The sequence below is a fragment of the Heterocephalus glaber genome, unplaced genomic scaffold, assembly GCF_053883595.1.
Source record: "Heterocephalus glaber isolate CG9 unplaced genomic scaffold, H.glaber_assembly_v1.0 deba00001610, whole genome shotgun sequence".
Taxonomy (NCBI): Eukaryota; Metazoa; Chordata; class Mammalia; order Rodentia; family Bathyergidae; genus Heterocephalus; species Heterocephalus glaber.
Genome location: NW_028258381.1, coordinates 37,738,560 through 37,761,155, shown reverse-complemented (window position 1 = coordinate 37,761,155; position 22,596 = coordinate 37,738,560). Strand labels below are relative to the sequence as shown.

At 47.1% G+C, this 22,596-nt stretch overlaps 2 protein-coding genes across 4 annotated transcripts; one reads left to right on the top strand and one right to left on the bottom strand.

Moving 5' to 3' along the window:
* Positions 1-1,791: 1,791 nt before the first annotated feature.
* Chst12 (carbohydrate sulfotransferase 12) lies at positions 1,792-21,662 on the top strand. 3 transcript variants are annotated; one of them, XM_021254709.2, is made up of 3 exons: positions 1,816-1,881; positions 17,511-17,667; positions 20,017-21,662. In XM_021254709.2, the coding sequence occupies exon 3, from the start codon at positions 20,098-20,100 to the stop codon at positions 21,355-21,357; it is 1,260 nt and encodes a 419-aa protein (XP_021110368.2). In that variant the 5' UTR covers positions 1,816-1,881; positions 17,511-17,667; positions 20,017-20,097; the 3' UTR covers positions 21,358-21,662. The 3 variants fall into 3 exon arrangements, with proteins under 3 accessions (XP_004840479.2, XP_021110368.2, XP_021110369.2); XM_004840422.3 differs by lacking the exon at positions 17,511-17,667 and having other exon boundaries at positions 1,792-1,881; XM_021254710.2 differs by lacking the exons at positions 1,816-1,881; positions 17,511-17,667 and adding an exon at positions 1,932-2,076.
* On the bottom strand, positions 16,602-17,534 carry LOC101700356 (cytochrome c, somatic). Its single transcript, XM_004840421.4, has one exon. It carries the CDS (start codon positions 17,518-17,520, stop codon positions 17,206-17,208), a length of 315 nt encoding a protein of 104 aa, XP_004840478.2. The 5' UTR covers positions 17,521-17,534; the 3' UTR covers positions 16,602-17,205.
* Positions 21,663-22,596: the final 934 nt, after the last annotated feature.

Here is a 22,596-nt window from a genome sequence, read left to right as displayed (position 1 = left end):
AAAAAATACAAAAAATGCAAATCTGGACATCCAGACAGGTATAGAGGGAAGTTAATGTGAAGAAACACAGACAGAAAACAGCCACCTGCAAGCCTAGGAGAGGCAGGAACAGATTCTCTCTGAGCCAACAGGAATGAGACCAACCCCTTGACTCCCAGCTGCTGGTCTTCAGAACCGTGGGGGACAGGTTCCTGTGGCTGAAGCCGTGTGGTCTGTGTTACTCTGTCATTGCTACAGGAGCACCCTGACACACACACAACAACACAGGCGTCGAGCTGTACACTCTGAATCCTGTTAATGTAACTGTCACCCACTTCCCAACCTTAAAACCCAGGAACAAGGAGTGATCAAAACATACAGTGAATTTAAAAAAGTTTAATTTATAACAGTAAAAGACACATGGCCATGAGTCCCTCTCAAAATTCACCCTCCTGCTTCAAACACACACATCCCATCATTCTTGCCACTTTCTGAAGCAGTTCTGGATGTCCTCTTTTGTGTTTTTATGAGGTGTGATAAAAATACAGTGAATGCTGCTGCAGAGTGCCATGCAACAGAAAAGGATGCTTGTAAAAACATCACAGTGAGTCCTCATCCACCTTATTCACTGGATCAGGCATTGTGTGACCTCTGGCTCCTCCCCAAAGTCAAAATAGCCATAAAATGGAAATGTTTTGTATCAATTCAGGTCATCAAGCCAACCACAACAGCACAATTAAGGACACTGCATAACAACGCAAATGCACTACTGGCCTTGTAGTGCCCACTTACATGGTAAATTGAGTTGAGTGTGGTGGTGCACACGTGTAATCTGAGCACTCCGGGAGGCTGAGGCAGGAGGATCACAAGTTTGAGTTGAGCCTGGGGAACATAACAAGACCTTGTTTCAAAATTAAAAAAGGCTGGGGATATAGCTCAATGTGAAGGGCCTGTAAAATACACACACAGAGACACACACAAAAACATAAATTGTATATGATGTATATTTTACCACAATTTTAAAAAATCGACGGTAAGAATAATAATTATTGTATGCTTCCTATGTATTAGGCATCTTGCTTTAGCACTTTGCACACATCTCATTTGAGTCTCAGAGACTCTTCACAAAGTAGCATCGCTACTCTTTTCTCGTGGATTTGGAGATGATATCAGAGAGCCTAAGTCACTTGTCGAGATCACACAGGAGTCCAAAGCCTTAGCTGGTGAGGGGGACAATCCTCGGCCAATGAGTTGAGGCTCATGCACGGGTCCAGTAACCAGCAGGCGCCCCATTAAGGCAGGGGCCAGGTGCAGTTGGACACATTTATAATCCCAGCGCTCCAGAAGGTTGAGGCAGGAGGATCACAAATTCAAGCCCAGGCTGGGCAATTTAGCGAGTCCCTGTCTCAAAATTTAAAAATAAAAATAAATAAGGGTTCAGAATGTAGCTCAGTTCAAAGATCCTGGGTTCATCCCCCATAGTAAGGGAGGAAAAAGGCCAATTTAGCATCACTGTAGTTCAAAGGAAGCCCGATTCTGGAATCCGACTGCAGGACGGGTTCCGCCCGTGCCCTTGTTCCGCCCCTGCTGTCGCGGATCGACTCCGCGGATTGGCTGCTGCGGAAGGGGCGGGGATCCCGGTGATCTGTGGGCGTGACCGATCTTGGCCGTAAATAGCGCGCCACATGGCACCGGCTGGCAGGGGCGGGGCAGCATGCAAAGAGCGCAGGCGCATTGAGGGGAGCGGGGGTCGCCCCAGCCTCCCCGGCTCCGGAGATGAATTCTCGCGAGAAGATGGGGGCCAGGCTCCGGCACGGGGGCGGGGCTACATCTCGGGAGGGCCAGTTAGTCGCGAGGCGGCGCCGCGGAGAGTGTGAGGACGGCCCCGGCGCGCGGATGCGGGTGAGGCCGGGGGCGCGGGGCGCGCCGGTGTCTGGCGGACAGGCACGGGGGTCTCGGCCAGGCAGAGGAGCGCGGGCCGGTCCCTTCGCCCGAAATGGGCAGGTTCAGCGCCGGCCCGCTGTGTGACCTTGGCCCAACGTGCACCCTCTCTGAGCCCTTTCCTTGCGGGGAACCGGGCCAGCGGGGTGCATGCCGGTGAGTGTGCAGCCGCCGTCACCTCCTGTGGCCACTGCGGCAGACCAAGCAACCGGCCCTGCCCGGTGGACGGTACCAATTTTGTTCTTTGGCTACTTGGTCCTCAGGCACCGACATCGGTAACAGTTCCACGACAAAGATGCTGCACTATCCCCGGGATTCCTTGCGGGAGGCTCGCTGTCCGCGGTCGCTTTGCTGTCCTGGGGCCAGGACTGTCCCCCGGCAGGGTCTGCCCAGGTCTCCCCCCCCCCCGCCCCCCGGTCGCTGGGCGTCTTTCTGCCCCTGCCCGCGGCATCCCCTTTCGGACCACAATCCGGGAGCCGTGCACCGCCAGGGTTTGGAAGAGCATCACTTAATGACCCTGTGCTGCCAAAGCAGCAGCCTGCCTCTTGGGCGGAAGGAAGCCAGGCATTAGTGCCTAACAGTGGGACCTATCTTCTCTCTGGGCTCATGGCCACCAAGACATCGCTGGCAAACCCTTGGCTCCGGCAGAGGTTCCGTCTGGCAGGGAGCACAACAAGCTGTAGTGTTTTCATATTATTAAATTATTTATTTTTTAATCCAACGCTGAAGAGACCTGGAAGGCCGGGATGAATAAGGATGTGACCACAGGCAGGGAGGATGCTCGTGTACAGCAGGGTTGCAGGGCCCCTCCCTGCCCCCACCGCAGGGCATGGTTCAGCCCTACTCCCCTGAAGTCTGACGTCGAGAATGTGAGCTGGTGTCTGGGTGAAAGGAGAGAAAAGTGGGATAATTAGGAAATAGTGTGAAGTCGAGATGCTGTCAGCCACGTGGAGTAGTGAAGTGCTTAGTTTCCCCGAAATGAGTTGGTAGGACTTTGGGGCCCACGCTTGCAGGTCCTCAGTAAGGGTTCAGGGCCCCTGATGTCCCCTACTTCATCGCTTCTGCAAACATTGTTGAACTGCTAATCGCTCACAAGATCCAGTTTGGGCTGATGCTAGAAATCCCTGAGCCTTGTCCTGGGCAGCTCACCGTGAGCCTGGCATGGACAAGCTAGGTGTTAGCAAAGTGGAGAGAAGGAACAGCTGAGCCTGGCTCTGGGAGTTTTCCACCCTGGGGAGGGTGTAGAAATTGGGCCGCCAAGGGTTGGAGGTGTATGGGGAGGACATTCCAGGGGGAGGCAACAGTGGGGACAGAGCCGTGTTTGGGGGATGTTGAGTTGGGGCTGGGTGGAAAGGCAGATTTCTGGCCGTGAGGGGCCTGGAGTGATGCGCTGGGGAGTTTGAGTTTCATGTCTTTGGATGTGAGCATTTGAGGTTTGGGGAGAAGTGTGATTAAATCTGTGTTTCAGACAGATTAATAACAGTGGGGAAGGGGAGGGTCGATTTAGGGTCTGGAGATGCAGACTGCCTTGTGTAGAGAGCATTGTGGATATGGGTATAGGACAGCGGCCAAGAGGGCAGGGAGGCTGAGGAGTTGACAGAGCTGGGGCCCCTTGCATGGTGGCCCCCTGTGGGGAGTAGTGAGAGGAACATTAGGCCACACTGGGACTAGCTGTGTGGATGTTGGGGTGCGAGGGGGAGGAGGAAAATGAGGTGATTTTCAGACTTGTAGAATTCCAGGTATTTGTGAGGTCCAGGTTGGAATCCCAGGAACAGCAGCCCGATGGGTGGAGGACAGAAGAGAGGCTGCTGTGTGGCTGAGTGTACATGCAATTTGTTGTCGTTAACGCAGAATTATTAAGGCTGATTCTGTCCTGGGGAAGTCCAGAGCTGAAGGTGCCGTGGGTGAGAGAGACTGGCTGTTGGTAACACTAAAACAAATGCAGCCAATGTGTCATTTTAAAACAACTCACATCTTTAGCTTGGAGTTTTAAATTCTTTTTTTGGTACTGGGAATTGAACTCAGGACCTTGTGATTGCAAGGCAGGTGAGGTGCCACTGAGCTAAATCCCGTGCCCTGGAGTTTTAAATTCTTTCTCTTCAGAAAGTGGCTAAGTCTCACACCTACTTGGCTGCATTTGGGACTAGTGGCTCTCCACTCACTGGTGCACAGCTGTGCCTGAAGATAATTGGCCCTCTAACCTAGTACTTCCTGCTGCTAACCAAGGAGGAGGTTTCTCTAACTATTTAGAAACTTTTGACATATCTCAGACCGGAATGGGAAATGCCAGACACAGTTGCGAATGGGGGTGGGGCAGCTGCTGTCAGACCTGGAGGATGCAGCAGCACCTAGCCCTTCAGCTCCAGCACAAGGCCACAGCCTGCAGGCTTTGGGAGTCTGAGGAGCCTGAGAGGAGAGACCTAAAAACAACAGCACCGGGGGATCAGAATTCACACCCCCCACCCCAGTGTCCAGAGAGAGCATCCAATCCTTTTATCCCCTGAGCCTTAAATATGAACAGATAACCAAGGTGGTGTGAAGAAAGCCCCTGCTGTGGAAGGGCCAGGTCAGGACCTGGAGGCGGCAGGGAGTGTGCAGGTGGGAAGCCCAGAAAGCAGAGTTGCTAACAGTGCCCAGAGAGGGGAGAGAAGGGCAGCAGGGTGTGCTGAAGAGGAGAGGACGTGGGGAGAGCCACATGACAGCTCCCAGACACAGAAATACGACAGCAGGAGTAAAAAGCCGGACTGCAGGGACAGATAAAGTGAGGAGCTCTCGCAGAAAGTGGAACAGAATCGCAAAAAGATGTCAAGTGAGAGAAAAAAGAAAAAGGATCAGATCAAGAGGTCAGCAGATGAACAATAAGAATTTTAGCAAAAAAGAATAAAGAAAAAGCACAAAGTCATCCATAGAATATCTTAGAACCCAAACTTTCTGGGTTGAAGGGCCACCTAGTGACTAGCAGGAAGGATGCAAACACAGGTGACCTCCCCTCTCCTGGGCTCCTCACTTCCCAACTTGGGTTTTAGAAGTGTAGATAGAGTTGGGTGTGGTGGCGCCTGCCTGTAATCCCAGCACTCGGGAGGTTGAGGCTGAGGGAGGATTGCTGCAAGTTCGAGGCCAGCCTATGCTGCATAGTGAGGCCCTGTCTCAAAAAAGCTGCTTGCCTATTCCAAGGCACACTATTATGAAATTTCAGAACTTGGACAGAAGACTGTGTGCAGCTTCTAGGGAAGAAAGAAAACAGACCATACGGTGATCACAGGCCAAGAAGCAGGAGAGCTTTGGGCTCTAGAAGCAGCAGCCCTGAACACTAGAATGTCAGAAAACCTTGCTTTTACTATTCTGAAGAGAAACACTGTCAACCATGAGCTCTGCACTCAAGCGCAGGAGGTAGCATGGGTGTCTCAGGCACGCGGAATCCCCCAGTGTGCCCTCCTGAGCCTTAAAGAGGTGACTGATGAACATGGGTGGCGAGCCTGGGAGGGGGCAGCCAGGCTCCGTGAGGCCAGCATTCCTGACCTGAGCCACTCGTGGGCTCTTTGGAGAGATTTTTTCGGGGGGGGGGGGCGGAGGTGAAATTATAACTGGACACCTGAGACTCTGGAACATCTGCAGAGGAGAGGAGACAGTTGGCAGAGCTGGGGCTGGGCCAGTGATAAGTACATAGAAAACAAAGCGAACGAAGACACAGGCTGTTATTAGCTCCCTGGGAAATAAACTGTTGTGTGGGAAAAGAAAAATAAGGATAACATACTCCCAGGCTCAGCCGGGAATAGTTTTTCCCCCACACCGAGAATGTGTGTAAACACAGACTGCGGCTCTAATTGGAATCATGATATGTGGTGTGGGGACCTCGTGGGGAGGGACGGATGTGTTCTCACCCACTGTGATGGGAGGTGGGTCCCCAGATGGAAAAGCAAGGTGACAGCTCTGGAAGAGTCGCTGAGCGGTAGGGGTGCACTCAGGGACGCAGTGGCCGGGACGGGGGAGGCAGGGACCCGATGTGTTTCCTACTGAACTCTGAGGAGTGGTTTAGCCTCTCATGGGTGTGTCACGCACAGGGACAGAGTCTCCAGGAAGCCTCGAACTGGGAGAAGGGCCCCCCTGGTCGCCTGTTTCTGTTTGTGCAGGGTCTTCCTCTGCAGGAGTTCACTTGCTCTCACTTCCTCTCGTCATTCTTTGTTCTCTGCATCCTGTCTCCGGGCTGTGGTCACTTTTCAGAGATTCAGGGCTTTCTTTAGCCATTTCTGTTTCTTTTCAATTTTTTTTGGAAGGGTTTTTTTTCATTTACTTTTGAACTTTTCTATTGGCACATGTTTGCAATACATACTGATTACACGCATCATGGGAAGTTGGTGCGTGGACATGACACGTCTTAGTTCTTTCATCCCTTTTCCTCCTTTCCTTGTCCTTCCATGTCTTGCTCCTCTTCCCTTTTGCTAAAGATCTATCTGCCTGGTTCCTATTGTTGGTTTTTTACTTTGCTCTTTCTTTATCCTTTGGGTTTCTCCTATGAGAGAAACCATGCAATATCTAAATATGATCTCAAAGTGCATCCATTTTCCTACAGATGACTCAGATTTACCTTTAAGGCAGAGTAGCACTCCACAGTATATAAATACCACATTTTCTTTATCAATTCCTATCCGCTTCTTCTCGAGTCTCCAATGTATTAGACTACGTTTTCGAAGTAGTTACTAATAATCGTTTAGGTTTGGGCAGTGTTGGTTGCGATGTCACCTTTGTCTTTCTAATTGCATTGATTTGGGTCTTTACTTTTTCTTTTTTGGGGTAAGATTGGCTAAGGGTTTGTTTGTTTTGTGTATTCCTTCAAAGAACCAGCTCTTCAATTCATTGCTTCTTTGTATAGAAAATACAAAACTAGGGCAATCCACTTTACAGTCCCCTCCTGTCTCTCAGGAGCTATCTCTCCCAATAAATTTTTCCCACTCTTAAAAAAGGGGGGCGGGGCTGGAGATTTAGCTCTGTGGTTCTGCCACCTGCCTCGCCAGTGGAAGGTCCCGAGTTTGATCCCCAGTACCAAAAAAATTAAAAAGAATTTTTTAAATAGTCTCATTTCATTCATTTTTGCTCTGATCTTTCCTGTACTAGTTGTGTTACTTTTCTCATTGTTGAGACAAAATACCCAACACCCAAAGTTAAAGGAGGAAAGGGTTATTTGGCTCACAGTTTGTATATGTTTCAGTCCATAGTTGGCTGGCTGCAAGGCAGGGTGGTGTGGCAGAGGAGAAATAGGAAGCAGGCAGGTGAGAGCACATTAGCCCTCTTTCTGTCCCTTATATTCTATGCAGGCCACCTCCCCTAGGGTGGGTGTAGCAGTCACACCCTTAATCCTAGGCAGAACTATGCCAAACCAATCAGTGGAGGATTTAGTAATCACACACCCTTGATCCCAGCACCACACACCCTAGATCCGGCCACCTCTGAAAAGCACCCTTATAACAGTGTGAGGCTTTGGGGGGCATCTAGACACAGCCGCAACATCAGCTTTGGGTTTGGATTGTTATTTACTTGGCTTTGTTCTGTTTTTCTGATATGGGCATTTACAGCTATAAGCTTCCTCCTTAAGACTCTTTCATTGTATCCCATAGGTTCTAGCGTATTGTACGGGCGTTATCACTTGATTCTAGGAACTAATTTCTTCCTTGATTTCTTCTATTACCCACTGAGTATTCAGGAGTATATTGTTTCATTGCCATGTGTTTGCTATAATCTGATACTATACATGGAATAATTTCAGTTCTCTTGTATTTAAGTGTACTTTATGGGCTAATATGTGGTCTGTTTTGGAAAAAGTTCCATGTGCTGCTGAGAAAAATGTATATTCTGTTGTTGGGTGGAACACTGTAGATATCTATTAAGTCCGTTTATTTGAAGATGTGGTTCGATTCTGATTTTTTTTTTTTGGCCTAATTTATCTATTTGTGATAGTGGTATATTGAGGTCCCCCACTATAATTGTATTGTTGTTTATCTGATCTTTTATGCTTAGTATTGTGTATTTTATGAAGTTGGGTGCACTGATGTTCAGTGTACATGTGTTTATAATTGTTATTTCTTCCTGTTGAATTGTTCCTTCAACCAACATGTAGTGACCTTCTTTGCCTCTTGTAATCAGTTCTGGCTTGAAGTCCACTTCGTTTGAAAATTGGAGAGCTATTCCTGGTTGTTTTGGGGCTCCCATCGCATGGAATATTGTTTTCCATCCTTTGGGTTTTAGTCTATGAATTTCTTTTTGGATTAAATGTGTTTGTTGTGTACAGCATACTGTTTAGTTTTGTCTTTTGATTGAATCTGCCAATGTATGCCTTTTTTTTTTTTTGGTACTGGAGATCAAACTCAGGTCCTTGCGCTTGCGCAGCAGGCGGCAAAACCACTGAGCTAAATCCCCAGCCCTCAATGTATGTCTTTTAATTGGAGAGTTGTTATTACTGACAGGTATTGACTTCTTGTCATCGAATTATTTTCCTGTTGCTGATTCCTTTTCTTTTTGGGGGGGCGGTACTGGGGATTGAACTCAGGACCTTTCTTTTGCCAGGCAGGCACTGTGCCACTGAGCTACATCCCCAGCTCTGACTCCTTGTCTTCAAAGGGGATTTTTAAACATAACCACAAGTAGAGGATACTAATGAGCCTCTCTGCCTTCTGCCCAGCATCAGTCCTCTTTTTGGGTTTTCTTTATCATAGCACCTGTTGAGCACCTACTGTATGCCAGGCACTGTTAGGAGCCTTGAGGACCCAGCTGTGGCAACCTCCCTCCTAGAGTTTCTGCTTCTGCTTATGATGCTGGTGAGCAGTGACTGAATCTGAGTAAGGGCAATACTCTGGGGAAGCAGCAGAGTATGGAGGCCAGGAACGGAGTCCAGACGCCCAGCAAGGGGAGCTTGCCCCACTGGACAGCTGATGAGCAGTGAACCATTGATGGGGGTCAGCAGGGCCAAGGGGTGAGAGATGAGACTGCTGGGGTGCTGGGCATGCCGCTGGAAGGCAGGGGACTCTGTGAGTGGAGGATTTGGGGAAGAAATGTGTCAGGATCTGGCTTCTACCAGAAAAACTATGGCTCTGGGGTTGGTTGTAGGGGAGAAGGGCAGAGCAGGCAGGGGTTTGCTGACCTTGTAACACACAGGTGAGAGCAGATGGTGGCTCACCCAGCGCGAGCACGTGGGGAGAGGGGGAGAGAGGCCAGGAGAGGACAGGGTCTGAAACCCCAAGCATATGTCTAAACTGATCATGGTGACATGTATTATTATTTTCCTTTGAAATAGTTTATTTGAATTGACTTAACTCCTAGAAATGAGTTACCTGGGCCGGGGATTTAGCTCAGTGGTTTCACCGCCTGCTGTGCAAGCACAAGGACCTGAGTTCCACCCCCGGTACCAAAAAAAGAAAGGAGTTATCTTTTGGGGTATTGAGTGGTGCATAGATGATGCATCAGACATGATCAGGGTCTTCTGAGAACTCAGGGTGTGGCCTGGAAATACCGGGCTGGTGGTGTGCACTTGGACCTTGTCCACTTGGAAGATGCTGCCCAGGGTGTCAGAGAGCAGGAAAGAGAGTGCCAATGAGTGCTGACCGCCTGTGCCCTCCGCCCAGCTCTGCAGGAAAGTACTGGACTTGAGAGGCTATGCTTGCGGTCAGCTTTCACTCAGGTCTTTTGGGACATAAATTAATGTTCTGTTTTCATCAGTGTGACCATTTATCACTTATATTTATTCATATATACTGTCGGCTTTAGTTTGCAGGGTTAACTGAACACAAATGAAGTAATTTTATTTTTTTTTAATTTTATTATTTTTTTTTTTGGTACCGGGGATTGAACTCGGGACCTTGCGCTTGTGAGGCAGGCGCCGGAACCACTGAGCTAAATCCCTGGCAAATAGTAATTGGACACAGTTCTGGAAAGGTGCTTTATTTGACCTATCGCAGAAACTCTTTTTTTTTGGTACCGGGGATCGAATTCAGGTCCTTGCGCTTGCGCAGCAGGCAGTGACACCACTGAGCTAAATCCCCAGCTGCAGTAATTTTATAAGCAAATAAACCATAGTCATAGTGGTACCAAGTGAACGCCTGTCTTACAGTAGGGGTTTTAATGAGACACCGTGTAGTCTGTTTGTTAAGCTGGAAAGGCAGTAAGCATAAGCAGTAAGTACTTTCTGGTCTTTGTGAGTAGCATAAATAAATAAACCTTGAGAAATTCGTAGACTTCCTAATGAAGGTCATGTCAGTTGATTTAATGCTCAAGAGCTTGCTTATTTGGAAATGAAGGAGCTAATTCAGAAATAAAGGCAGTAAAAATCTAGTAAATCTCCATTTCTGCAGAAGTCTCTACTGTGGAGGCCAGAAGAGCAGAGTGGTGGGGGAGGTGGACTCAAACCTTCAGGCACCGGCCAGAGCATTTGCTAGCTACAGAGACTTGGGCAAGTCATCTACATTTTTTGGCCTAATTTCATCATAATTAGTATGAAAATTAAACAATATGTGCAAACAGCTTAAAACAACATCTTTATTATTTTTGGTGGCTCTGGGAATTGAACCTAGGGCCTCATGTGTGCTAGGGAAGATCTCTACCACTGAGATACAACCCCGCCTTTAGCAAAGCTCTTTTTTTTTTTTTTTGGAGACAGGGTCTTGCAAAGTGCATGCTGACTTTGAACTCACTATGTAGCCCAGGGTGGCCTGGAACTCAAAGTGATCCTCCTGCCTCAGCCTCCTGAGTGTTGGGATTACAGGTGTCTGCCACCCCACCCCCCAGCTAGCCCTTTTTATTTTGTATTTTTTCACTTTTTGGTACCGGGGATCGAACTTGGGACCTTGTGCTTGCGAGGCAGATGCTGGAACCACTGAGCTAAATTCCCGGCCCAATTTTTTCACATTTTGAGACAGTGTCTTACTAAGTCGCCCAGGCTGGGCTTGAATTTGTGATCCTCCTGCCTCAGCTTCCCAGAGGTCCAGGATCAATTTTTTTAATGGTGAAATTTGAAGAGTCTGAGTTTTAAATTTTGCTAAAGTCCAATGTGTAAGTTGTTTTGTTTTTCTCTCTCTTGTGGTTTGTGCTTTTGGCATCCTGATAAACCTCTCCTGAGGTTATGGGCAACATCTCCTTTTTCCTTTGAAGGATTTATAGTTGGTATTTATGTTTAGGGGAGTAGTCCATCAGGAGTGAATTGTGTGTATGGTGTGAGGTGTGGGGTTGAAGTTTGTTCTTTCCTATATAGACATCCTGTTGCTTCAGCACCATTTGTTGAAAAGACTTTCTTATTGAAGTACTTTGGCACTTCTGTTAAACATAAATTAGCCATATGTGCGTGGGTCTCCTGGATTCTCCCCTCTTCTATTTATCTTTGTCTGTCCCTACACACCGCCTTACTACTTCCCAGCTTTGTAGTCAGTCTTGAAATGAACTGGTGTAAGCTGTCCAACTCTGTACTTCCTTTTCAGGCTTGTCTTGGACATTTTAGGACCTTGGCATTTCCTAATACCTTTAAAAAATAGCTTGTCAATCCCTCCAAAACTCCTCCTGGGACTTTGATCAAAGTTTGTTTTCTTTCTGGAATGCAGCCTGAGAGAATGGACTTCATGTTGAGGCTGCTGGTGGTGTGTTTGACACAGCTGTTCATTTATTTAGAGCTTCAGTTTGTCTTTGCAGTGCTTTGTAGCTTTCCATGTGGAGCCCCTAAGGTTTTATAACTGAGTGATCATTGGCAGTCTAAGATTTGTGCATTCTAATTTTTTGTGATTTCTTTTTGTATGAGTCCATGAATGAGTACATTGTCATGGCGTGCTGACCCATGTGCAAAACACATCTCAATTCTTATTTTCATCTACTTCCCCTTATCTCCTTCCATCTCTTCTTCCCTTCTCATTTGCAAAAGATCTATCTCTCTGGTTCCTATTACCTATCTTTTATTTTGCTCTTTAATTTATGTGTACTTTGGGCTTCTCATAGAACAGAAACCATGCAATATTTAAGCTTTTGTGTTTGATTTATTGCATATCATACTTTGATGGTCACTTTGAACTGATGCCCAGAATTGTTATTGACTAAACTGAGTATTTCCCAAGAGCTGTTTCTTTTTAGTTTGAGACAGGGTCTTGATAAATTTCCCTGTTGGGCTTGATCTTGAGATCCTCCTGCCTCAGCCTCTCAAGTTGCTTGGTATATAGATGTGTGACATTGTGTCCATCGTATTTTTGTTTTGTTTTGTTTTTGGTACCAGGGATCGAACTTGGGTCCTTGTGCTTATGAGGCAGGTGCTGGAACCACTGAGCTAAATCCGCAGCACCCCCAGCATATTTTTTATATATCATCTTCTTTGGCCTTTTTAGAAATCTCAGCATAAAAATATCTGGCCTACATGCAGAAGATTTCCCAGCAGCTTATCAATTGAAATAGATAATAAACAGTAGATATTCATACTGTGGAATACTACTCAGCAATAAAATAAGGAACTGTCTACTGATACAACCAACAGCCTGGGTAACTCTCAGGAGCACTGTGATGAGAAAAGCCACACCTGAAAGTCAACCTGCTGCATAATCCACCTGTATTCTGGAGACAGAGTGGGCCTTTCTCCGAGCTGGGTGTAGGGCAGGTGAGGAGGGAGCTTTGGTGAGTGTCGGAGATGTCCTGTATCTTAATTATTGTGTCCACTTGCCAAACTCACCCAACTGTCCATTTAACAAGAAGAGGGAGTTTCCCTGTGTGTAAGTAATACCCCATAAACATGATAGAAAAGAAAAAAGAAACCAGAGGTGCCAAGGTGACTCAGTCAGGAAGGAATGATCTTCCACTAATGGTGCGTCGACAGCTGGTATCTGTGTGGGAAAAAGTGACTCCCACGCTCTCCCTGGCAGTCAGGATGACCTTCCCCCAGGCCACAGGCCCTGCTTCCAGTTCTCAGTGCTCACTGTCCAGTTCTCATAATCCTGTCTGTCTACAGTGTGCAGTAAACACACACACACACACACACACACACACACACAACTTCTAGTCCAAATGACAAGGAAGTGTTTGTATTAGGGAATCAGTGTGTGTGTATAAAGAAAGATCATAAGGAATTGGCTCGTGTGATTTTGGAGGCTAAGAAGTCCAGACCCAGGAGAATGATGGTGTAAATCCCAACTTGAAGGCAGGAGTAGACCTGTGTTCTCGCTGGTAGACAGCCAGGCCCTGAGAGTGACCTTGTCCTGTGTGTTTGGCTCCCAGGTGGGGTGGAAGAGGCCACTCACACTGGGGACCTGGTTTTTAAGTCTGCTATTGGTGTGAAGGTTCGTTTGCACCAGTGGGGCCTCAGCATAGGACCTACTTCCCGGGCTGCTGAGTCTGTCTGGGCATCACGCCCTATGTGTTTTGTGCAAGGAAAGAAGAGTCTAACAGCCACATCCACACGAGCAACTCTGTCAGCCTGACTGCTGTGGTTGGGCTTAAACCTGCACCAGGTACCAGAAGCACTTAGGAGGACATTGGACACAGCCTGTGGAGCATTAGTCCCTCCCGGAATGACCTCTGGGTGAGACCGTGCCTTCTCCGTTCTCTCCAGGTGGCACAGGCCAAGTTCACACACAACCCGCTGATGGGAAGTCCTTTCATCTGTGAAACTTCAGCACGCTGGTTTTTCAAGACATGCAGGATTTTCTGTTGACCTCTTTTGTGACATAGTGAGAGATTTGTAGTTAGAAATCGTGCTCTTATTTTTTGAATGGAAAAATCACTCTCTGAGGTCAGTGTGGCCACTGCTTTTGAGAGGGAACGGGAGGATGACTTCGGTTCTCAGCCTGACTGCTCTCATCTGACCCACTGCATGGCTCTCTGTCCCCTCATGGCAGCAAGATGTTACCCAGACTTCAGGCTAGAGCTGTCTGGCCATGGAGCAGAAGTTTCTAGAAGCCCAAACTGCTTTTAAAAGTAAAACTTGCTGGTGATGCTTTCTGGTAGCCTTTGTCTCTCCTTTTCTTGAAGTTGTAAGAACTGACGCTGTGTGTTTTCAAGTAGCAGAGTTCCCACTTCAAAGGATTGCTGTCACAGACCTTTTTCCTGTATCTGGCAGTTTGTTTTTGCAACTGCTGTTTATGTGGCTTGTCTAAGGCTGGAAATGACAGCACAAGGGCTGCCCTTGATGTTAAAAAAGAACCAGGGCTCCTCAGACTCAAAGGTGAATGCTCTCCCGCAGCCAGAATTGAAGGCTCAGCGCCTCCATGTGGAAAGGCTGAGAGGGCCGTGCCCAAGCCGGTCTAGCAGTGTGGGCTCAGGGCGTGATGAGGCGGCAGAGCAGTGCAGAGTTGAGGGGCCAGATGTGCAGGCCCACGTGTCCAGAGGGAACCTTCAGAGCTTGTTCTCATGTCTTCTTTCCTGCAGAAAACAAGATAGGACTGATTTTTCTATCTTGTTTGCATGCACACCCCCATTATGTTAACATTAAGTTAGTGTCTGTGTAGTGATTGTTGCAGGCAAAGTCTAGAGGTCTTTGGCAAGGAGTTAAGTGGGGTTCAGCGGTAGATGCTCCACTGCGTCCCCTCCTGCAGCTTTGTAGTAGTGTTCTTAAAGCCAGGACTTTTAAAAACACATGGTCTACATTATCCATTTGTCCATTCACAGACACTTGAGTTGCTGCCATGCTTTAGCTGTTGTGACTCATGCTATTGTGAACATGGTGTACAAATACCTCTGTAGATCCTGCTTTCAATTCTTTTGGGTATAGACCCTGAAATGGAATTGCAGGATCATATGACAATTTTTTTTATTTATTTATTTATTTATTTAAAACAGGGTCTCACTGTGTAGTTTAGACTGGCCTTAAGCTCACTATGTAGCCCAGGCTGGCCTCAAACTCACAACAATCCTCCTGCCTCAGCCCCCCAGGTGCTGGGATTACTCGTGTTCACCCCTACTCCTGACTTCATGTGGTAATTTTATACGGTAATTCTATGTTCAGCTTTTTTTTTTTTTGGTACCGGGGATCGAACTCGGGTCCTTGCACTTGTGCAGCAGGTGGCAAAACCACTGAGCTAAATCCCCGGCTCTATGTTCAGCTGTTTGAGGAACTCACAGCCTGTTTTCCATAGGATTGGATCATTTCACTTTCCCACCAGCAGTACATAAGGGTTCCACTTTCGCCATGTTATTTTTAGGTGTTTTGTTTTGTTTGTGTGTTTGTTGAGACAGGGTCTCATATAATCCAGGCTGGCCTTGAACTCACTATGTAGCCCAGGCTGGCCTTGAACTTGCAGCAGTCCTCCTCTGCCTCAACCTCTCGAGTGTTGGGATTACACGCGTGCACTACCACACCTGGGTTTTTCAAGTTTTTTGATCATTGTGACCCTAGTGGGAGTGAGGTAGTTTCTCATTAGAGTTTTGATTTGCATTTCCCTGATGATCAGTGATTTTGAGCTCCTTTTCAAGTACCGTATTTATCGGAGATTTGTATATTGTCTTCAAAGAAATGTGTATTCAACTCCTTTGCCCATTTTATTTATTTATTTGTTTATATTTTGGGTACTGGGGATCGATTGAACTTGGGTCCTTGCGCTTGCAGGGCAGGTGGCGGAATCACTGAGCTAAATCCCCGGCCTCCTTTGCCCATTTTAAAATCAAGTTGTTTATTTTTTACTTTTAGGAGTTCTTTATGGTTTCTGGATATCAATTTCAGGTCAAACACGTGGTCTGCAAATATTTCTCCCATTCTGAGCTTTTTTACTCTGTTGATGTAGCTTGTCTAACAAAAAGCTTTTAATTTCCTGAAGTCAATTTGTTTATTGTTTCTTTTGTAACACCTAATTTTTGTGGTTGCCGTATCAGTCAGTCCATACTAGAGAAACACATTTAATACAAGATATACAAATATATAAGAATTTACAAGATTGGCTTACAGTGGCCACCCACAGAGTCAGATATGGAAGAAGTCGGATATGCAAAAGGTCTGTGTATGCTCTGGAGATCCAAAGGGTCCAGTCGAAGGCCTGAAGCTCACTGTAGTGTTCCTTGAAAGTCCGCCTCAGGAGGCTGAAGGGTCTACACTGGAAGCCAGGAAACACTGTCCAAGGTGAAGGTGAAGACTGAGCTCTTCTGAAGAAACGGTAGCAAGCCTTCTGTCTTTGTTTCCTTTTTATTCCATTCAGGCAGCAAGCCTATTGGTTGCTGTCACTCACACCAGGGTAGCTCTTCTATCTTCAGTAAATCCTTTCAGCCACACCCAGAACTATGCTGATCTAATTAATTAATTAGCTTTTCATTTTATCACTTATTATCCCACATTTAGTAATAATTCATTTATTCCTTCATGAAACTCAATAATAATACTTTAGCCATCAACTCAGATAAAGTTCTGTTTTATCCATATATACTTAAAGATATTTTAGGTGTTCTATTCATTGTTAACTTCACTAATATTTTTTTTCAATCTGATTTTGTTTTTAATTAAGTATTATGGTCACATAAAAATTTGTGCTGATGTTGTACCTTCCCCACTTTAATCCTTCTAAAGAGCTGACAAAAAGCACCACTGCCAATCACACAAAAAACAGTCCTTTCAATCTTGTGTTTTTAAATAGCTGTTTAAATACTATCCTGAATAATAACTTAGTGCAAAGTAAAGAATTCAAAAATAAAATCTAACTCACTATTGTGTCATGCTTTTAAAAGGATCTGAACTTATAGATCAACTATAAAAGGTGAGAAGTGTTAAATATCCTTTATTTAGTATTATACATACACCAAACTAAAATGCCTTTCAGTAAGTAAAAGGCAGCAGTCTTTAGATACAGGGAATTCTAATTAAATTGGCATAGTCAAGATAAAAAATATAGATGTTCCTTCCTGGTCTTCAACCACTGTCTTTCACAAGCTAATAAACAAATTGAAACAGGAGTCTTGCTTGGTTGTGAGACAGTGAAGGATTTCCCTGGTATTTAAACATATTCACACAACCAGTTATATGTAGAAATCTAAATATAAAACCAACCTCCAGTAGGTTTTGAGATAACATTCTCCATCTTTGTGAGAAGTCGAACATTACTAATCAAGTCCAACCATATTTTTAGAAAGGGAAAACAGTGATAGTATTTACTGAACTGGAATTAATATCAAAGCTTGAAAAAAAAGATATCCATTTAACTATAAGCCAATTTTACTTAAATCAGGACTGTCCAACAAAAAATATTCTGTCAGCCACTCATGATCTGAATTCTGGTGTATGAGATCTATTAAATTATGGTACACATAAAAAAGCTATGAGACGTTTCTGTTCTGTAATAAATAAGGCAGTGACTATTACTCATCAGTAGCTTCTTTGAGGTAAGCTATTAATTCTGCCCTTTCTCCCTTCTTAATGCCAGTGAAGATCATTTTTGTTCCAGGGTTGTACTTCTTGGGATTCTCCAAGTACTCCATCAATGTATCCTCTCCCCCGGTGATGCCTTTGTTCTTGTTGGCGTCTGTGTAGGAGAATCCGGCAGCTTGACCTGTCTTCCGCCCAAACAGACCATGGAGATTTGGGCCCGTCTTGTGCTTGCCTCCCTTCTCCACAGTGTGGCACTGGGCACACTTCTGACCAAAAATCTTCTTGCCTTTCTCAGTGTCACCCATTTTGAAATCTGCTGCAGCTTCCGCATCCGAGGCTCAGCGCTCTTTCGTCGTTACCACAGAGAAAGTTCCACCTCAGAAGCCAGACGTCCCGCTCTCTAACTTTACTAATTTTAATTTTATTCTCTCCAAACTTATGGAGACACCCAGGTAATTACATACTTGCATACCTGCTTAACACTCCTCCATATATTTGCATGTGTAATTCTATGTTCCATCCCCCAAAACTTGGAGGGGTACAAAGATTAATATTTTTTATCCTAATGTTAGCTATCATTCCTACCCTTTACTCATCAAAATGATGAAGCATAATACTTTGTCCTTTGAATCAATGCCTATCTGAATTCTAATAAGAAATTTACTTGCATTCACGTGGATTGAAGACCAGCCAGTACAATACTCACTATTATTGATCAACTAGCAACAATCTTACATTTTCCTGTTATTTTAACCTTTATACCATTAATGAGCGTACTAGAAAATAAAGTACTAAAATGATGACTCTTTGTCATATAAGTACTACTCTTGCCTTGTAAACCAAAAGTGGAGAATTCACTTCCCTAGGACAGTGATGGCAAACCTTGTAGAGCTTTCAGTGATACAAACAGCCTGTTGTGGCATGTGTGCCATAGGTTTGCCACCACTGCCCTAGGACATCAAAATTAAGCAAGAAGCTTACAGTTCATCACCAGCACCCAAAACTGTAATTCTAACTATTCCTTCGCCAACATTGCAGTCATATATTATACCATTTTACAAACTTAATCATACTGTTCTTTACCTTATGTACTTTGTACATTAATCCATTGTCCCATTACCAATGTAACAAATACCATACATGTGTTGTACTACATAAAACATGATGTATATAATCAACATTAAAATAATGACCCCATGCTTATAAGCAAATACACAGAACTGAAACAATATATAGCCCATTAGCTTATCTTTACGGCAGTTTCCTCAGGTGCAGTAGGAGAGGCCAACACCACAGGGGGTGGGCGTGGGGGTGCCTCTGCCACTGTGGGTGGGGAAATCTCTTCCTGGGGCAAAATAATCTCATTAGAGCCTAGGAGCTCAACATCCGCAGCCTCCCAGGGTCCTCCCAAACGTCTCCATCCCAGTTTACTGGATCCCATTCTTTTCCGATCAGTGCCCTCACCTTTACTTCACATCCCCTTCGAGGCTGAGCATTAAACTTACGCTGTATTTCAGCCAGTCCAATTATGAGGGCTTGTGTGTGGCTTTCTGCAATCTCGGCCCTGCAGCTAAAGGAGAGGAGATTCTCTTTCAGACACTTTTAAATGTTTATATGTGTCTGGAGCTGGGAATTTGAATCTGAGCTCCTTATTTTCCTTTATTAATTTTTCTTCACAGAAGACTAGATTTCCTATGGATGTTTTGAGATCATTGTTTTCCTTCACTAGTTTCTCCAGAGAAGTTAACAGCAACCAGCCAGCATCACTGTATTTCCCACTCTGCCAAAAATATTCAAAAGTATCATATTTGGAGTCGCTAAATTCCTTACATCTCACAAGTGGTGAATTACGATAATCAAATGGATCTACATTGGGTATTTAAACAATTCATACCAAGGACTGTCCGTATTTCCCACATATCAGAAGGAGAGACCACGGTATCTCTAGGTCTCACCAAATTAACCAACTCCAGGAACCACTAAAGCCATTAAAGAATTTTATCTTTACAGTTCTGTTTCTCTAGAGCCATTCCCAGTATGAAAATCTGTATCGGCGCTTATTAGAGAAACAGGTTTAATACAAGATACAGAAATAAATAAGAATTTACAAGATTGGCTTACAAAGGCCACCCACAGAGTCAGCTATGAAGAGTGCAAAAGGAACCTCCCAGGGGAACAGGAGGTGCTCTGACTATCGTACCAAGGCAGTGTCATATAGTCCTGCAGGGGCTGGCAGGTTCCCAGCTCCATTCATGGGGTGGCTATGGTGCTCTGGAGCCCAGAATGTGTCACACACCTCCACCACCTGCTTCCCCACTGACTGTGCTCCGGGTTTTGCTAACCGGGTACTCTGCCCCTTCCACATCAAGCGGCACATCCAGCAGGAAGCAGGTTGCTCTGCCGTCAGGGAACTGTGCTTCCCCTTGCAGGAAGCCAGCAGGGGCTGTCCGACAGGTGTGCACAGTGAAGGGCATTGGGGGAAGGGCGTCTTTAGCATTTTCCTGAACTTTGGCTTGAGCCTCCTGGTGACTTTCTTTCACTACATCTCCTCCGCATTCTGGACAATGGGGAGTGGCTTCCTGCGGTCCGAGCTTCCTCTGTGTGGCACAGTGATGCAGGCTCTCTGCTTGTGTCGTTGCTCACACTCCGGTGCTTATCATTCTGAGCGGCAGCAGTCACCTCACATGGAGGAGGTGGAGGGCTGATGAGGTCCCACAAAGCAGAGTCAGGGAAGCAAGAAGGGTGGGAGCGAGAGGAACCGTGAGGGGGCTGTCGCTAATGCGGTGTCATTGTCCCTCCAGGTTGGCCTCAGAGCGATGCCCTGGCTCTCTTGAAGCTGAAGTGAGAGGGTCCAGGCACGGGCCCAGCCCGGGCCGGACAGCATGACCAAGCCCCGGCTCTTCCGGCTGTGGCTGGCCCTGGGCTCTGTCCTCATGGTCCTGTTCATCATCGTGTACTGGGACAACGTGGGCACTGCCCACTTCTACCTGCACACCTCCTTGTCCAGACCTCACGCCCTGGCGCCCCTCCCCACCACCGGGCAGGGGGAGGACACGGAGTTCACCTCCGATGTGGACGAATTTCTAGATAAGTTGCTTAGTTCTGGTGCAAAGCAAAGTGACCTTTCCAAGAAAAAGACCGAGCAACCCCTGGTGCTGGCCTCCAGCAAGCCTGCACTGAGCCGCATGGAGGAGAGCGTGAGGGGCTACGACTGGTCCCCCCAGAACGCCCAGCAGCGCCCCGACGCAGGCCGGCAGCAGGCCGAGCGCAGACGCATGCTGCGCCACTTCTGCGCCAACTCCAGCCTGGCCTTCCCCACCAAAGAGCGCTCCTTCGACGACATCCCCAACTACGAGCTGAACCACCTCATCGTGGACGACCGCCACGGCGTCATCTACTGCTACGTGCCCAAGGTGGCCTGCACCAACTGGAAGCGCGTGATGATCGTGCTGAGCGAGAGCCTGCTGGACCGCGGCGCCCCCTACCGAGACCCGCTGGACATCCCGCGGGAGCGCGTGCACAACAGCAGCACGCACCTGACCTTCAACAAGTTCTGGCGCCGCTACGGCAGGTTCTCCAGGCACCTCATGAAGATCAAGCTGAAGAAGTACACCAAGTTCCTCTTCGTGCGCGACCCCTTCGTGCGGCTCATCTCGGCCTTCCGCAGCAAGTTTGAGCTGGAGAACGAGGAGTTTTACCGCAAGTTCGCGGCGCCTATGCTGCGGCTGTATGCCAACCTCACCAGCCTGCCCACCTCGGTGAGCGAGGCCTTCAGCGCCGGCCTCAAGGTCACCTTCGCCAACTTCATCCAGTATCTGCTGGACCCCCACACTGAGAAGCTGGCGCCCTTCAACGAGCACTGGCGGCAGGTGTACCGCCTCTGCCACCCGTGCCAGATCGACTACGACTTTGTGGGGAAGCTGGAGACCCTGGACGAGGACGCCGCCCAGCTGCTGCAGCTGCTCAAGGTGGACGCTCAGGTCCACTTCCCCCCGAGCTACCGGAACAGAACTGCCAGCAGCTGGGAGGAGGACTGGTTCGCCAAGATCCCCCTGGCCTGGCGGCGGCAGCTCTACAAACTCTACGAGGCGGACTTTGTTCTCTTTGGCTACCCCAAGCCCGAACATCTGCTCGGAGACTGAGTGCCACTCCAAGAGCCGTCAGCGGTGGCCCCCGAAGCCCGTGGGACCTTGCCGGGAACCTGAGCGGGGCACTGGGGCCAAGCTGTCTCTTTGGCTTCCCTGCCCTCGTGTGGAGGGCCTAGTCTTGACCTCCCGTGCTCAAGGCTTTACACAACCCAGGGCTCTGCAGTCTGGGCTTGCTGTTCACTCCAGACCCTGTGTTCACTGAGCACTGTGTTAATATTGTTTTCTAAGATTAATATATTTCAGATATTTAATATGAACGTGGAGGAAAGCCAGAGTAAAGCGTGGCAGCTGGGCTCTCACCGCTCTGTGGTTCTTTGGGTTGGGCACCGAGCACACATGGTGGGTGTGGAAAATAGTAAATGGGGACTGCATGCCTCACACCCGGCTGGAGGAGGCGGCTTCGGCTTCGTGGTGTCTCAGTGGGGAGGAGAAACCTAATCTGAAAGCCGGCTATTGTAGTCAGTTTTTACGACTGGGCTGGGTGTTTTATAAGGAAAAGAGATTTATGAGCTCCTTGTTTGGAGGTTCAGCAGCACGACACCAACGTCACCTTGGCTCTCGTGAGGACTTCAGGGCAGAGGCAACGGCAGGGATCACATCACCAGATGGGAGGCCAGAGCACAGCTGGTGTCCCATATCCCCTTTCAAGGGCATGACCGCTCAACCTCAGGACTCCCCTAGGCCCACCTGTGGAGGACCAAGCGTCCCACACAGGGCTCACTGGGGAACACACCCAGACCACAGCACAGGCTTTGCCTGTATTTTTTTTCATTAAGTTTATTGGTCCATTTGAGGTGTACAATACAGCTACATTCATCACTGGGATCTTGTACCTTTCATGATGCATCTTGGTTCTTATTTTTTCCCCATTCCCTGCCCTCCCTTCACCCCCTCCACACTTCCCTATTTACAAAGACTGTTTCCATGTTTTTCCTTTTCTCATATTTTTTCTTTTCCCTTCTTTCCTTTCCCCTACCCCTCCCACTTCCCCTAGTCCTTTAGACCTTTTCTTCCTATTTCACATTATCAATTATACATTTTTTTTTGGTACCGGGGATCAAACTTGGGACCTTGCCCTTGCAAGGCAGGTGGCGGCACCACTGAGCTAAATCCCTGGCCCAGTTATACATTTTTATTCTTATTTACGTTTTCAGTTTTTCACACCAGAGAAACTATTCGGTATTTACACCTGTGTGTCCTATTTATTTCACTTAAGAGGATGGCCTCAATGTG

Excerpts from the sequence above, each read along its gene's own strand:
- Chst12 (XM_004840422.3), top strand. The coding sequence starts at position 20,098 with ATGACCAAGCCCCGGCTCTTCCGGCTGTGGCTGGCCCTGGGCTCTGTC.
- LOC101700356 (XM_004840421.4), bottom strand. The coding sequence starts at position 17,520 with ATGGGTGACACTGAGAAAGGCAAGAAGATTTTTGGTCAGAAGTGTGCC.